We start from the raw sequence: 17,178 nt of genomic DNA, 5'->3' as shown, positions 1-17,178 counted from the left end.
GTATCTTCGAGTTGTTGGCTGTGGTACCACCTGCTCCCTCCTCAGCTTCCTTCCCTGTTTATTTACCTTTGGGTTTCTCTTCGGTAGGAGCTGGTGGTGATGGGCGCCCCAGGGTCATTTTATTGGGCCGGGACAGTCAAAGTGCTGAACCTTACGGACAACACCTATTTCAAACTGAACGACGAAGCGATCATGAACAGGCGGTACACTTACCTGGGTGAGTAGCTTAGGGACGTGACAGGTAAGAAGGGGAAATGGGAGCGGTTCTCCCCTGGCCCGCAAACTGTTGCTTTACTGCTGAAAAGAAGAGTTTGTTGGCTTTCACGTCTATTGTTCTAATTAGGTACGCTCTTAGCCGGGACACTTTCATCGAGCCTCACACCCGGCAGGTAGAGAACAAAGGAGGGGTCTGAATTAAAACTGTGATTTAATTACAGAGCGGACATTTGAACCTCCAAGGAAGCAAAATGTTTTTATTTGAGCAGTTACTTAAGTTCAGATACAAAATGAGCGCAGTAGAATCCGGGTTTTCCATGGCATTTCTTTGGCTGTGGCCTCTGCTTCCTGGTCACACCAGCTGCAAATAGAAATAATAAGAACTGGGCATGCCTGGGTGGCTCAGTCAGTTGGGCGTCTGCCTTCAGCTCAGGTCATGAACCCAGGCTAGGGATCGAGCCCCGTGTGGGGCTCCCTGCTGAGCGGAGAGCCTGCTTCTCCCTCTCTCTCTGCCTGCCGTCCCCCTGCTTGTGCTCTCTCTGTCAAATAAATAAATAAAATCTTAAAAAAAAAAAGAAATAATAAGAACCAGAAATTAGCATGATGGGTGGCAGCATAATGCTGAAGGTTAATCACAGGCTTAGAAAAATTGCTCCTATTTTCTCAACTCTTTCAACCGTCTAGAAAGAAAATAGATACAACTTAACAGCCACCAGGCAACATGACACTGGCCCTATTGAGGTACAGAGACAGGCTGTCTTTGCTTGTGGACCTGAAGATTTTGCGTGGCTCTTTTCCTTAGTTCATGCTCTGAATGCTATTATTCTGGATACTACTTCTTTTCATTCCTGAAACATTATGAGGCAACTACCATTACCCACGTTTCAGAGGCAAAGAAACTGAGGCACAAAGAAGTACATAACTTGCCGAGGTCACATGGCTTGTAAATAGCAGGGTGGGGGCTTAAACCCGTGGTTTCTGAGCCCAGAGTCTAAATGTGGAGCTGCCTCCTGAGTATGTGCGGTGGAGACAGCACTGACCTCTAGTATGGAGCCCTCGCTCACCTGGGAGCGCCTCAGAGGTGGGGGTTTGGCCTGACATTTCCAGGACTTGATAGAGTGCCTCGTGCGCAGCAGGGAGACCTGACACACACTTAGAAGGCAGCAGATAACATGGTTTGGGTGTGGCTTTAGGTTCAGGATAGGTCCTTTGAACTTGAGGGGTGGTGGGTTGTCCCTGTGTACCAGAGACCCTTATTGCTGCAGGGCTTTCAAGGTCACCCGAGGCTTTGCTATCACTCATAATGCTTTTAGGTAACGTGGTCAGGCTACAGGGTCAATAAGAATTGATCACAATATGGCGTCATCACAAAATCCAAACAGCTTGTGATCACAGCATTGGGCTTTGAAGGTGAAGACAAGTTTTGGGGAATATATGGCCACCCATAAGGGTTTTTGTTGGCTAAAGGAGAACTTTAAGCCTGCCCACAAGGTTCTCAATAAGCAGGAGACATTTAGACTAAGCTCAGACAACTTTTACTTTTGTTTCTAGATTCCTTTTGCATCCAGATTCTTTTCTCATCCATACCGACCCCCCTACCATCAGCTTCTTTCTGCCTTCTCTAAGGAGGGAAGATGGTACAGTGGTTAACAACAGAGGCTTTGGAGACACACAGATTGGATTTGAATCTTGCTGTGTTATCTGGGGCATGTTACCTAACCATGTTTAGTCTCAGTTCCTACATCTGTAAAATGGAAGAAATAATCATGCCTTCCTCATAACATTGTGAGATTAAAATTTGTTGGCGTCCAAAGACATGCCTAGGGATGTTCACAGCAGCTTTATTCATAGTAAAGCTGGAACAGCTGGGAACAACCCAGATGCCCAGCAGTAGGATAAAGATATCCTGATCTCCTCATGCAGTAGACCATTTCTCCACAGTAAAAGGAAACGTCTGCTATTATACTCAGCATGGATGAGTGTCACAGGTGTTATATTGAGTGAAGTTCTAGAATGGGTAAACCTAACATATAGTGATAGAGAATAGTGGCTGCCTGTAGGGACTTGAAAGGGTAGGAGGGCACCTTCTAGTTTGGGTTCTGTACTTATATTTTACTCTGGGTGGTGATGGCATGGCTGTGTACATGTGGACACTTTCATTGAGTTCTACACTTCAGATGTATGAAAATTAGATCTCAAAAAGAAAAAACAGATAGAAAGTATTTAGCACAGTACTTGTTTTAAAGAGGACCCTCAGAAAACACNNNNTCTTTCCTGCCCCGATGTTTTTGTGAACCTGACTTTTTGTGAGATGAGCCATTTCAGCATGAGAAGACTGACAGATGTCATTCGTTCCCTGGGAGGTTATGTTCCGAGAATAGCTGGGTCATAACAATCCAGATAAGGGATGCTGGAGACCCTTTTTCCTCAGATGGATCTTTTCTTCCCTACCCTCTCTCATCCTCTCCTCGGTCGATGCCCACCCTTTTACAGGCTATGCAGTGACGGCTGGCTCCTTCTCTCGCCCGTCCACCACCGATGTGGTAGGAGGTGCCCCCCAGGATGAAGGCATCGGGAAGGTGAGGAGAAAAGTCTGTGGAATGGCATGGGGTCAGACACCAGGGGTGAGCGTGCTGCCCCTGGTGTGGAGATTTGTCACTTATTTGATCTGAACATTCTGCTGGGTGGCTGGCAGATAAATGATGAAGTAATGAGGAGTTTCCATCAGTTTCCTTCCAGTGGCTTTTGAGAGTGTATTTTGAAAGCTTAATCAGAGAGTGCATGCTACCCCCAGAACTCTCCATTCTCTTCATGTTCTCATCTCCACTGTGTTTGGCAGCTGACTCTGTGTGTGAGATTTTTAAGACTGACCCTTGGCATCATGGCGTCCTCCAAAGGAATGGTGTCCAGTACTATTCAGCTTTAAATTCTCCGCTCTGCCAAGCCCTTTCCAATTTCGACTTTGACTTAATAGAGCTGGGTTTAGTCCCAGTATCTTTGGGACTTTATTTATTTGTCTTGGGGCCTAGATTGTCATACTTATTTCCCCAGTGTTTTAGAGCCAAGACTGGTTCAGTCCAATGGCTGTACTGGGAATCTATGGGTCAGATTTCCTAAAGGATCTGCCCAGAGTATAGGAAATACCCCATGGATCTAGGGCTGTCTGGTCCCTTTAGGAATTGTGGCCTCTATGGGGCCGAGAGTATGAACAACTACGCTTGCTGATTGTTTAGCTCCAGTGTACAGGAAATCTAGGTTGGGTAGGTCTGCATGAGTCAAGAACGTGCATTTTTAACTCCATAGAAAAATCTGAACAAGGGAATGATCTTTGGACCTGAGCCCATGGGGTGGACCTAGGATGGAGTATGGCCATATCTCCAGGGGCTCAGAGAAGTGGGGTCTGGATTTTAGAGAGGCCCAGATGATGGGCCAAGACCACTGTCCATTGGAGCCTTGAGCCAACATGTCAGTCTGGTCAGCTGACTGGGCTTGACTGGTACATCACGAGGGTCATGTCCCTGGATCCTCCCAGGCTGGAGTTAGGAGCCTCAACTCTCATTTCTGGAACTTGTGCCTCCCTGCTGACACTGGTGCTAGGGAGAAAGGATCTCGGAGAATGAAACCAGATAAAAGCACAGGGCACCGAGTGGGTGGAGGCATGCAGATCAACTCTGATAATGTCAGGAAGGAGGTGGGTCCTTTAGGGTCACATGAATTCCTCTACATGGTAGAGGGAAGAAGCACCGAGAGCCGTCCCCACACTGATAATGTTGTCGGGGGAAGAAGCTGCGTGCGTGTGTGCAGCCTTCTCTGTAGTGTTGCTAACAGGGCCTGCCTGCCTCCCGGCTCACAGCCATGCGGATGCTTCAATGCTTCCTTTTCTCACCAGGAACACAAACTTTGATCTGATTGCATTGTGTTCTCTGCAGATGTTTGCGATAGTCTTAAGATAGTCAAGTCTTAGGATAAGAACAGTATTTGTAACTGATAGAACCAGACAGAGAATATCCTGGATTCAGCTAACAACAAAGAATCTGACAATGCACCTTTCAGAGGTGCTGGGAAAACCGGTTGTAGTTGACACAGTCGCCGACTGTCCCATTCCCCGGGGACCCTAGACTAGACCTCTGGCCTGCAGGATTATTCATTTCTGGTGTCAGGGCACAAACACATTCTTACTAGCGTGGTGGCTTCTTACCCCACAGGAGGGTCCCCTCCCCTGGTTCTCACGGGATGTTATTGCTATAAGATGCAACTTGGAAAAGAGCTTCTGTAGTCCTGTCATTTGGGACGTTCCCCATCAATGATCCTCTTTGTGGTAGAGATGCATGTACCTCAGATTGAAGGACACTCTTTTTTGCAGAGTTGGTAACGTGCAGGGAACACTGACTTCTTTATTATCAGCCAGCTTAAGCCATGTGCCTGGTTGGCCTTGATCTAAATAGGACTCTCAGGAAGATGCTGGTCAGTATTTTGGTCAGGGCTTCTATCTTAACTAGATTTTTTTTTCATTCCATAGGTTTATATTTTTAGAGCTGATCGAAGATCGGGCACCTTAATTAAGATTTTTCAGGCATCAGGTAAAAAGGTGAGATTCTGGATACTGGTGTCTTCTTTTTGCTTGTGAGATGTCATCCTGTGGGAATCAGTTCACTTCTTAGAAAATTGGTGTAGAGGCCCTATCCGTGCCCTACGTTTGCGGCGACCCCGCATGCAGCTGCCTTAACCTCCCCAGCATTGTGTGTATCCTGCGGACTGTGGAATTCACGCTCATTGTAGGGCACAGGTAGCAAGATGAGTTTGGACATGACCAATTACATCACAGAGTTCGAAAAGAATTTCCATAGTTCAGATAGTCCTCAGAATTACGACTTGCTGTGTGTGTCTGCCTTTTATAACCCTCCATCTGCCTCTCTCTTATACCTACACATCGACACCCCAGAGAGATCAGACGCAGTCAAGTACAGTAACAAACCCATGAAACCTAACTCAGTAGGCATGCAGGCAATTGGCTCTCACTCTCCCTGTGTCCCTGGCCCAGCGCCACCCTCATCCTCTCATCCTGAGCCCCCACCACCATTGCCACACAAAGAGAAACCAAACAGAAGTCACTCAGCTCCTTTGAGAACCTTGAAATAGAAATGGCTTGGGAAGGCTGCCTTGGTGTTAGTCCTGGGCAAGGTTTATCTGCGTGCGTTATCTTGTCTTCATCCTGGCCCTAATCCTCTCTCCATTTCCTGCACGTTTCTGTTACGCTGCACCATAGTCTGGGATGAAGTCAGTAGAGAGTCTCTGATTCATAAGCCACGTTTTCGTGGGCTTGTCCGTCTTGCACACCTTAGTGTGGCTCAGACCAGCAGGATCATTTAGGGAGATTGGCTCATCTTGGGATACACATTTTGGTTGGAGACCAAGGGATACTCTGGAGGCTTGCCTTGGTGTGGAGGCCTTAGTGGGCTCTGGGAAGAAGTACAGGACTCCTGGGGCTTGGGAGGGAGATTCCAGGAGGTAGGAAAATGTGGAAGGTGGTTTTACGTCCTACCACCCTAAGAAAAGGGGGAAGATGACTGTTTTCTCTGTGGGCGGGCCACATGCCGCAGCCCAGTTTAGGTCCCACTGTGGGTTAGACCTGCTCTACAAAAGCCTGACGCCATTACGCACTGTTCTGACGGTGCGTATCCTCACTTCCCCAAATTCCGCTCACAGGTAGAATTTTTTTTTCAACTTTAACAACCTTAATGTGTGTATTTAGTAGAGAATTGTCATAATCTTTTCAATTAAAAAAATGCATCACCAAATCAGTTTTGTGAAGTTTTCCCTGAGAACAGCTCCTCATTCCCCTGGGAACTGCACTGGCCTGTGTTATTTTAACATTTCCAAAACCCCAAAGCAGTCACACTGGAAAAGGACTGTAAGCAATTCTGCAAAAAAGGTTTTCCAAGCACCTTGGACAGTTAGACAAGAAATAACACAGTGCCATTTGATAGAGCCCCAAAGAGCAAGTAGGGTGTGAATGCTCCTAAGTCTAACATTTTAGTTCTTTCTTAAAAAGAAAAAAAATAAAACAAACGGGTGAGTGTGCCTCGTGTGGGAAACCCAGACTCCCACCCCTCTCCTTCAAACGAACCTGGGCTTGACAGCATGAAATGAAAGGTGCCCTCCCCTTATTGAGATATAATTGACATATAGCGTTGGGTGAGCTCAAGGTGTTCAACACAATGATTTGGCCCGTGCATACATGGTGAGCTCACATCCATCACCCCATGTAACTACTATGTAAGGACTCTGAAGTGACGTGCAGAGCAGGAGCACACCTGTCACCCAGTTTTCAGAGTATCTTCAAGTCATTTCCACCTGTGTCTCTGCACCTGCTGCCTCTGCCCCCCCCCCCATCACCTGCTGCCTGTGCCCAGGGCAGAGCCAGTTAACGCCAGTCATCCTGGCTTAATTAACAGCCTATAATTGTGCCCCCTCCTTCTCAAAAGCCTCCCGGGGCAGATGGCAACTTACACGGCCACCCATCTGTGACAGATCACAGTCAGGTTTGGGACAACAGATTTAAGAGTGGATGGTGGGAGAGGTAAACATTTGAGAAGACACTTGTGCCCGCTTCCTGAGGGCTCCGTGACTGAGAGTCCCAGGACAGACTGGCTTGTGTGTCTGCTTGAATGTCCCTGTAGGTATTGGGGCTCCCTGGGAGGGAGGGCACTGAAAGGCCAGATGTTTCACCGGCCAGCTTCGTGGCCACGCCACACCCTCACTCTGCACGATCCTAGCTAGAGTCACTCCTTCCTCGTGCCACACCCACTCTTGCCCTCCTGTGTCTCTGGCTTCTAGCTTTACCCCCATCATCAGGGTTCTGATTTTGAAAAAGACCATTACCCTCTTTCTACATCTTATTCTGCTTTTTGCCAGAAGAAATGGGAAATTCTAGTCTCTCTGACTTCTCCATTATTTCAGAGGGAAAGGACATGACCCCAGGCTTTCAAAGGATGTCTCTTTACCCCTTTGTCCGGAGCCACACACACATGGGAGGGCTCTGACTCAGTCCACCACTGGTCCGCTTCTGCTTTTGTCTGGCCAGAATTTGGTCAGGTAGTCCTGTCCCCTGGCCTTACCATAAGAAAAACAAAACAACAAAACCGAACAGTTCCAGTTTTTGGTGGCTGACATCCTTCATACAGTACATCTAAGAAATGATCAGTATGTGCACAATCCAGATGTTAATAGACACACGTCCCTGCATTTCTAGGCTGATGGGAGAGCTCTGATCAAGGAGCACCCCTCCACACACACACACACACACACACACACACACACACACACACACACACACAGCGTGTCATTGCCTCATATAGGAGTTTTATTGCGTTAGCGGGGTATCTGAAGTGTTTGCATGTCAAAACTTAGGAAACTTCACGTTCAGGGATTTCTGATTGAACACCAATGAAGATGCCAAGTTAAATAGCCCATTGGAATGAAACAAATAGTTCTCCTGGGGCTCAGCCAGAGAGAACAGCCAGCAGCTTTGGTTCTCGGGGCCTTGTGTGGGTCTCACCAGCTTGTTTGTTTGTTTGTTTGTTTTACTGAAGTCCAGATAGATCGGCAAGGCCACTGAATTAGTGACTGGCAACTTGGTCTCTGCTGTGAATCCAAGCGTTGCCCACACCTTTCTCCTTTGGGAATGGGTGGTGGCAGGGTGGGGTACATTGAGCACAAGTGGCGTGTGACTGGGGAGGGGCTCCTGTCCCCCGGTTCACTGCAGGAAATGGACCAGAGTGCCCTCCACTGCTCTCACACTCCCTGGGGCAGCCGCCAACAAACACCAGCTCCGAAAGAAAACACTTGTTCCCATCAGCAGAACCAGACCCCTTTTATCTGAAAACATTTATTTTAAAAGAATGGAAGAATGGCCTTTTTTTTTTTTCTTTCCAACAGAGGTTGCAAACTGGCAGCCTTTGGAAAGGATGCAGCCTGTAAAACTTTTTGTTTGGCCTGCCCGCTGTGTTTGTTTCTTCGTTTTTATTGTGAACAAGTTGCTTGCATTTTAGAAAGAGGCACCTCAAATAAAATTTTAGATTTTGGCTTCTCTTGAAAAGCGGGAAGGTTGGTGTCCCTGAGTCGGCCTCCCTCATGGCAGCAGTGGACTGCGGCTGGGTAGGAGCGGCTCTGGTAGCTGGCTCTGTGAGTCCCAGTTTGCCACAGTCCCTACCACTCCCTATTGCTTGTTAGACACTGAAGCCAAGCGTCACTTGCGACCTGTGAGCATACTTACAGTGTTACTTGTTTTTTTCTTATACCTGTTCTGTCACCTGCCTGGATCCCATTAGCGTTTGGGTTTGGGACCCCTGATTTACGATAATAGGCATTGGATTAAGCTCTGATTCAAAAAGAACGAGTGGAACCTGGCCGTGTTCCCTTACCTGTTACATAGTCTTAGTCACAGTGCCTTTTCCTGTCACTTGAGTTCATGCCTTCCTGGTTAGGTTTAGCTCTGTGCAGGCCTGGGAGAGGGTAATCTATTTCTCCATGTAGCGTTTATTTTCACGCTTGCCTTGTGTTATGAAATTTCATATTCTTACTTCGTTAGCCCTGTCAAATGTTTGTTATAGGAGGCACTTTCACTATGGTTGTAACCTGTTTTGTAACCTTGGCTTGTGTTTTTAAAAACCATACCTTATTCTCCTGGGGTTGGTCCACTTGTTTCCCCCTTGGTAGGACTCCAAGGAGGGAGACTCTGAGCCAGTTAGCTTTGGTCTGATGGGCACAGGCATTTCACCACTGGCCCAGGCCTTCTGGCTTATGGGGCAGCACAGCCTTCACAGCTTGGGGGCAGGAGTTTCTAAAGCAGTGGGCTAGAGGAAAGTGAGGGCCTCCTGTGTGAGGGCAGACACTGAACGCTTTGTTGCAACTCGACTTGGTTGCAGATGGGCTCTTACTTCGGCTCCTCCTTATGCGCAGTTGACCTGAACGCGGATGGCCTCTCTGACCTGCTGGTGGGGGCCCCCATGTTCTCTGAGATCAGGGATGAGGGGCAGGTCACCGTCTACATCAACAGAGGAAATGTGAGTACACTGCTGGGTACCAGGTGGACGGGTGTGGGAGAGGGACATCTGTCCAGCGAGGGGTGACCCAACGCCACGCCGGGCCATGCGCTGGGCCGCGTTACCCAGAGGAGGAGAAAAGACGTGCTTCCTACCTTCAGAAAGCTCAGCATGCCATTAATGAAAAGCCGGACACAGTGTTGTCACTGCAGACATGTAGGGGTTGAGAAAAATCGTAATGTCTCTTGTTTGATTTTGAGTGTTTATTCTGTACTTGAAATTGTTCCTCCTGTTTTCTGTAAATGATTTCCACGTAATGTGCACATGGTATTGGGGGTCCTCGTTTTTCAGATTAAAAAAACGAGGCCTGCGGCACATAGCTAGAAGCAGTGGGCTGGAATTTGAACCCAGCCCAGCTGGCTCCTGGGAGTTGTGCTGCCTGCCTGGAAGTATGTACACAGTGTGCCCAGGGCAGCCGACCAGCCCTGGAGGGCGCAATGGCTGGGGAGAGTCTTGAAGGAGTAGGAGTTAGGCAACATGCGGGGGTGGGCTTGGAGCTGGGCAAGTGGGTTGAGGCCTGGGGCAGCAGGACCACTTAGTTCTGGGGGTTGGGTGGGGGCCAGTGCAGTGGCCGAGGGCTGTGATCACGATTTCCCTTATCCTGCAGAACCGTGAAAGGGGTGCGATGGCGTCAGGAAGATGCCTCTGCCCCTCTGCAGCTCAGTGAGGGGATGGGGACCAGGGCGGGAGGGAGGGCAATGCACCAGTGGGGCGGGAGACTGATGAGAAAGCAGAATCTGTTCAGCATCTAGAATTAAGAATGTCCAACAAGAGAGTTAAATGCATCAGTTTTGTCACCAAGCATGAGAAAACACTTATGAGGTAATCAGTGAAAAGCAGGATAAAAACTGCCTATACAAAGAACCTTTAAAAATATACAAAATACATGGAGAATGTTCATAACAGATCTCGGTGGGTGGTAAGGCTTGGGTAGATTTTTAGTTTTATCTTTATCCAAAGAGCAAGAATGTAATACGTTCATAGTAAAAATAAAAAAATAGAAAAAAAGTGTACTTTTAAGCAGTGATGAAGATGCTAGTTATCCTAGTTTGATAACTCATCCAATTGGAGGGGACAGTGGTGTTTAACTATAGGTGGGCAGATGTCACAAAGGAACGAAGCCATTTGAAGAGGAGCCAGGGAACGTTAGAGCCTTGGGCTTTCTTGGATGCTTGCAAACTCTTTGAGAAAGTGGATCGAAAACCTGGGAGCAAACGTACTTCCTGGAACCTGTTGCAGTGACGCTTGGCATGTGTGTCCCCGTTGTTATCCCAGGGAAAGGGACAGGCAGGTGTGGGGAGAAATGAGGTGGTCGTTACGAAGATGAGAGCAGCGATGTTCAGCAGCCACCGGCTACTGTATTTGTAGGAGAATGAAACATTCATGTAGGCACGAACTTGTCAGGCAGGAAGGTGACCAGCACAATAGCTCGACAGTGTGTCTAAACCAGGGTGTGGAATCTGGGAGCAGGGGAATTCCCCCAGACACACTGTGCCCACGCACTCCAACCCCCAGCCAACGTATCTTAATGCCGTGTGGCTACCCTGAGTACCAGGGCATTCTATCTGTTGAACCTCGCCCTGTCTGATTAATGATTATGAAGTAGTGCAGAGGAGTGGAAAAACGATGACTTTGGAGTTAAATGGACCTGGATCTTGCTTTTTCCACTTACTAGCCTGTGCAATGTGGACAAATAGCTTAAAATTAGTGGCTCAGTTTCCTCATCTGTAAAGTGGGGAGAATCATAAGGTCCAATCTAAAGCCAGACCCTCCCTGGGATGGCGTGTGGGTGTGCAGTGGGTCCAGAAAACCTCTACACTGGGACATGTTTATACGTTCTTATGCCTCAAAATCTCAGATTATATTTTAATAGTCTGCTACTGACATGTCAGTCATTTGGGGTAGAGTGGGTATCCTCGGATGGCTTTTACTGCCACCACACACCGTTGATCCCCTCCCTCTGTTGGGTGCTGTTTGCTCAAGAAATCCAAATCTGAGCCACACGATACTGGGCACAGTTTTGTGCATCCCCACCCCTTCCCTGGCCAAGAACTCTACTGGGTGTTGGGTTTTCTGAACCATGACTCTGTCAAGATTACTGATCACATACACCTTGCAAAGCAGCTTTGTAACCTTGTACTAAGTGGGACAGGAGAGAAGAAATAGAAATATGCACGCCCACGTAAAACCACTTTGGGAAACAAAAGGTAGGGGCAGCTGAGAGGATTTTGTGGCGACAGGTGTGTAGGTAGGTAGGTTTATGGAGTGTCAGGACAAGGGAGAGATGGAGTCACTGGCCAACATGAGAAGCCCCTTCCCTCTAGAAGGCATCTCAGACTGTGGGAGACCCTCCTGCTGCACAGGTGAAAGGGACTCATTTTGCCAGCAGGAGAGAGAAGCTTGGGTGACCGTGATTCTGCCCAGGTGTTTCCTGACGATGGGTGTGCTCCGGGGGAGGCATTCAGAGCTTTAGTTTTATTGGGGGTTTTTTGGTTCTGGTTTTGTTTTGTTTTCCATTATTTCCTCCATCCTTTTTCCCAGGGAGCCCTCGAGGAGCAGCTGGCCCTGAGCGGTGATGGTGCCTACAACGCACACTTTGGAGAGAGCATCGCCAGCCTAGGCGACCTTGATGATGATGGGTTCCCAGGTCAGTGAGCTCGCACCTGCCCTCTGGCTTCGCCCTGGCACCAGGTGTTCCTGGATCTGCCTGCCCACTTGGAAGGCTCCTGCAGGCAGGGGAGCCCTCAGAGAAGATGTTCTCTGTACAGACATTCAGGGCTGGGCTCAGAGCACACTGCGCTTCTGCTTTGCGTGCTACCGTCTCAGCAGCCCCGACCTCTTGGCTCTCTGTTTGCCGTGCGGAGGAACCTAGGGCTGGGCCACTGGGGCTGCTTGTTGCAGACATGTTTGAACCAGCTTCCTCCTGCCACCAGTGCTCCTGTCTAAGCCTCTAAGGCTCTGCAGCGTTGTTAGTACAATGAGTGAGGAGGGACTTAGACCTTTTCAGCCCTGAGAGTGACAGCAAGCAGATGGACTTGAATATGTCCCTGCTGAGAGGGTGGGGCTGTCTGTACCTGATGTCAAGTTCTAGCGGCACTGCAGATTCCTTCACAGTCTCTTGGCTCCTCTCTCTGGTCTGTTCAGTGCCACCTCCTCTTACTGTATACGCAGTAGACAGACATCAGGACCTGTGGGAGCCGTGTCACTAGGGGGACGGCTGAGGTGGAGGACAGGCTAGGGGGCAGCTCTTGCCTCAGGCCAGACATCCAGGCTCCTTTGATACCCTCACACTCCTGGCCAGAGAGGATCCCGGCTTGAGGTCATGTGAGCACGTGCCCCTCACCCTAGACCTCACTTCTGCAAACACATGAATTTTGTCAGAAGCAAAGGGAAGAAAGTCAGGAAGATCTCGGCTTTGTTCCAGCGGCTGTCAGTTTGTGAGGGTAATGATGTTTTTTTGGGAAGTGAATGCCATTTTATGAAGTCCCTTCTCCAGGAACAGAGTCGACTTTCTCAGTTATGCAATAACCATAGTTTATGGAATTCCCCTGACAGAAATTCGGGTGGGTGGTTTATGTTTGCATTTCTTTTATTGGATGGGTCAATGACTTTTTTCTGTGAGGATGAGGTAGGAAGTTTTCTGGAACTAAACCCTTCTCAGCTTCAATAATTTTCTTTCTACCCCCTTTCCCCCCCCCTGCTAAGAGATTGTGTGTCTAGCTTAATGCCTGAACAACCAACGACCAAGAAATTTCTGGTATGGAGGGACCCAGATGATGGCAGGAATTAGGAAAACTCCTTATATTACTCCATCTGGCTTTCTAACCCATAGCTGTTTTTCTCCCCTCAGATGTGGCCATTGGCGCACCCAAGGAGGACGACTTCTCCGGGGCTGTCTATATCTATCATGGCGATGCTGGCGGGATCGTCCCTCAGTACTCAATGGTAATTGCTGTGAGAATGACATGGTAACTGCCCATACATTCATCTGACAGACACGTAGGGAACCTTTAGTCTGTACCACACCCTGGGGTACAGAGGAAAACACAACATGGTTTCTACCTTCAACCTTCCCGCCCTCCAGTGAAAGAGACCATTGGTATTGCTTATTAAGTACAAAAACACATTCAGAGATTCCCGGTTTGCTCACAGTCGGGTGCATCCTGCCTGTGAAGGATTACATCCACACCCTTCCCCCAGTTAGAGTTATTTCTTGAAGAAGAAGAGGTTTTATTTTTTTAGTTACTCCTTTGTCAACCATCTGTGCAAGCCAAAGGAATATGTTGTAAAATATAATTTAGAGAGACAACGGTCCGTGGAGGAGGGGCTTGAAAGCTGTCACAGGGCTGATTGCTGCAATCGGCGTTGCAGTGAGGGGCTGGTCCAAGCTCTGGCCTTGAGCCCCAGACTTGGGAACGTGGAAGTGGAGAGTTCTGTTTTTTGCCATATCAGCTTGGTGTTCAATCTTGCTGATGGTGTGAAGCCCAGCCCATGGGAAAAAGGAAGTCACTCTCTTGACAGAAGCACCGTCAGGATATTTGTGGATGTCTCTGTCTGGAGTGGCACAGGCCTGTGTCATTCTCCCAGTGAGTGGGTCAGTGACAGAAAGGGACTGAGCACAAGTTGAGAACTTTCCAATCAGCAAATATTGATCTGTTGAGCACTTCTTCTTTTTTTTTTTTTTTTGTTTTTAAAGATTTTATTTATTTATTTGACAGAGATAGAGACAGCCAGCGAGACAGGGAACAGAAGCAGGGGGAGTGGGAGAGGAAGAAGCAGGCTCATAGCAGAGGAGCCTAATGTGGGGCTCGATCCCATAACGCCGGGATCACGCCCTGAGCCGAAGGCAGACGCTTAACCGCTGTGCCACCCAGGCGCCCCCTGTTGAGCACTTCTTATGGGCTTACCACGTCCTACTCATGCTTCTATTTCTCATCATGAAGCAGCTGGCCTCATATCTTGATTATCTGTAAGGAAACAGAACTTTCAGCTGAGTCGTGTTCTTGTAAAATGTCCTGTAAGTGTTCTGTAAAATGAAGTTATTAGGAAAGTGTCCAAACCTGTTCCAGTACTGAAGTCTGTAGGTAAGAAACAGACTTTACAAGTGGATTTTAAGAGCCAGTACATAAATGTAAGTTCAATTCATGCATTCATAATTGTTCTTCTTGCAGCAGATACAAGTGAGCTGAGTAGAGGTTGAGGGTTGGTTTGTCACCAGCTTCCCGCGCCCTCTCTGCTGGGGCCAGCCCAGCTTCGTGGCTCCCACGCAAGGCAGAGGGCGGAGAGGAGGGACGCTCTGCTCTCTTCTTCTCTTTAGTCCTTGTCATAGTCCTGTGAGATGGTGCCTTGATTATCCACCTTGTCTTTATGAGGTGCCTCCAGCCCAGACAGGTGACTTCATTTGCCCAAGCAAACGGCTTTAAGTGGCAGTGTGACCACTGAAACTTGGCCTGACTCCCAACCTTTTATTAGAACTATGCCCTCAGCTCCACATTGGAGGAAGGAACACTCAGGGAAGCTCAGCTGGAAAACTTAGAAATATGGAAACTTATTTTGCTCTGAAGCACACACACTCCAAGGGGTATGGGTCTCCTCGGACCACCCTCTTCTCATTAGAAATGAATAATGGTGACAGGAAGCTTTTAGGTGACTCGGCCAATGTAGCAGGAGGAAGAGGGCTTTGGGTGCAGGTTGGGGGCCACATCCACGTCAGGAGAGCTGCTACGGTCTGAGTTAGGGACCCTCTTCACAATGTGACAAGCGGGAAGTCATCCAGGGAGACTGGTCCTCCGGCAGCCGCCGGGGTCACTTTCCACGCATCCTCCTGGAAGCTTGTTCCCGGACCTTGGAAGCGAATCACACAGAGAGGCAACCTGTCAGAGACCCCTGCTTCCCCTCCTCCCGCGGCCCTCCAGTGTTTTGTTTTGTTGCTGGGTGGAATCCCTGCAGAGAACTGAAGTACAGAGTTTGTGGTTAGCATGGAGTGTCTCTAGTAGGAAGCAGGGATCAGCAGCTGGACACGTCCTGCCTCTGTCAGCATGCCGGCAGGCTCCTTAGCTTCGACAAAGAGAAGTGGTTTGGGGTGCTTTAAAAAGAAAAAAGAAAGAAACAACTACGCTTATACTTTTTCAAGCTGCTAATATGTATATGATAAGGTCAGTGATTTAAAAGGAAAAAAAATCCTTTAATGACAGATTCTTCAGGGCTGGGGTCTGGACAGAGCGGGCATTGTGTGGGTGAACCAGAGGAAGAAATCAGAAACAGCTCTGGGCAAAGGAGTCGCTTTTCTTTGGCCCAGACTGGTATTATTTCTGCCGGATAAATTGTGAGATCAGGGCTGAAGTTCGTCCACGTTACTCTTTAACTCATTCCTCTTTCTTGAGTTCATCATGAAAAGTGTTGATTTTAAGATCCTTGTGTGCCTTTCTCAATTTGAAAGCCCCCTGGGCATGTCATGGCGGCCCCTGTGATCTTTCTCCTGCCGTAAGGACACTGCCTATAAACCTGGGCAAGCGGAGGTTTTCCAAGGCTCCTGGTTTTCATTTAGGGTTATTAGCACTGAGCAGACTTATCTTCCCGGCTTTATGGCCTAATGGCCTGCAGATGTCTGTGGGATAACTTAAGCCTGCATCGCCACCCCCAAATGGACCACCCCTTCAGTCTTCCCCCTTGTCCCAGCCACAGCAGAGCTTAGAAATGCAGACCCAGGGTGAGCTGCTGCGAGCATGGTTAGACTATGGAGCTGAGCTGGTCTGCCTCAAAATGTGGTTTTTAAGAAATAGACCTACATATATGTTTGTTTAGACAGAGCCATGTGGGATGTGGAGCTCTGCCTGTTAGCAAGATACATTTCTTCAGCATTTGCTACAGTGCTCTGATTTGTACTGTGATGCTTGCACGTTTCCTGTTGGATGGCTTGACTGAAGATGGCAAGTGGAAGGTTATTCTCAGTGATGGGCTCCTGGGAGGGGGGTGGTCCCTGGCGTCTCCATCTGTAGATCCTATGGAAACTCCCTCTCCCCACTCTCATGACTTCTCTGCAGGATGACTCAGTAAGGAAGAGGATATGGAAAGAGAGTCCAAAGTGAGCCCCTGGATATCTGTAAACCTGGTTCCGCTAGGGATTGTGCTGTATGGCATGAAAACCAAGCAGTTTTCTTATCACCCACAGTGAGGGCATTGGGAGGGAAGCCTCCCCAAAGAGACGGTATAAACAAAGGGAAGAAGGAACAGGTCAGATCCCAGGAGATGGGACTTTTCTGATTCAGGAAGTTTGATATCTTTTGAGGAACTGTGCCACGCAGATGTCGACGAATGACGAAGGCCTCTAGTACAGTAAATAGTCCTGAACCAAGGCAGCATGTGCTAATCTAGATTGAACTTAATGATGAATAAAAGTACAGATTCCCCTTGGGGGTAGAGCTGTGAGCTCTTTTTTTTTTTTTTTTAAGATTTTATTTATTTATTTGACAGAGACAGCCAGCGAGAGAGGGAACATAAACAGGGGGAGTGGGAGAGGAAGAAGCAGGCTCCTAGCGGAGGAGCCCGATGTGGGGCTCGATCCCAGAATGCTGGGATCATGCCCTGAGCCGAAGGCAGACGCTTAATGACTGCGCCACCCAGGCGCCCCAGAGCTGTGAGCTCTAACTGATTGATTGGGGGGCTGCCTTTTAGGGAGGAAGGTTGCTTTAGCTGATTTTTAGGATTTCCTGCAGTTTATAGAAGGTTCAGGACCATGGAGCTCCAGATTTCCTAGATAGGACAGTCTCATCCTGTCTGTGAAGCCCTGGAGCCTAAAGATCTTCTGGTCTGCTTGACTGAGAGGCAGTTCCATGTGTCTTTTCCAGCTAGACATGCT

At 48.5% G+C, this 17,178-nt stretch overlaps 1 protein-coding gene across 2 annotated transcripts in view; it reads left to right on the top strand.

Annotated features, from left to right (window-relative positions):
• Positions 1 to 17,178, top strand: part of ITGA9 (integrin subunit alpha 9) — a 326,219-nt gene that overhangs the window by 47,536 nt on the left and 261,505 nt on the right. For both annotated transcript variants that reach the window (XM_040636970.1, XM_040636971.1), the window contains exons 6-11: positions 88 to 217; positions 2,710 to 2,795; positions 4,736 to 4,804; positions 9,144 to 9,281; positions 11,862 to 11,967; positions 13,171 to 13,265. In XM_040636970.1, coding sequence (XP_040492904.1) covers positions 88 to 217; positions 2,710 to 2,795; positions 4,736 to 4,804; positions 9,144 to 9,281; positions 11,862 to 11,967; positions 13,171 to 13,265 — 624 coding nt within the window. The remainder of the gene's footprint in view (positions 1 to 87; positions 218 to 2,709; positions 2,796 to 4,735; positions 4,805 to 9,143; positions 9,282 to 11,861; positions 11,968 to 13,170; positions 13,266 to 17,178) is intronic.

The sequence above is a fragment of the Ursus maritimus genome, unplaced genomic scaffold (genome assembly GCF_017311325.1).
Source record: "Ursus maritimus isolate PB19 unplaced genomic scaffold, ASM1731132v1 scaffold_20, whole genome shotgun sequence".
Taxonomy (NCBI): domain Eukaryota; kingdom Metazoa; phylum Chordata; class Mammalia; order Carnivora; family Ursidae; genus Ursus; species Ursus maritimus.
The sequence above is the reverse complement of the archived record's forward strand: the minus strand, read 5'-3'. Positions and strand labels throughout refer to the sequence as shown.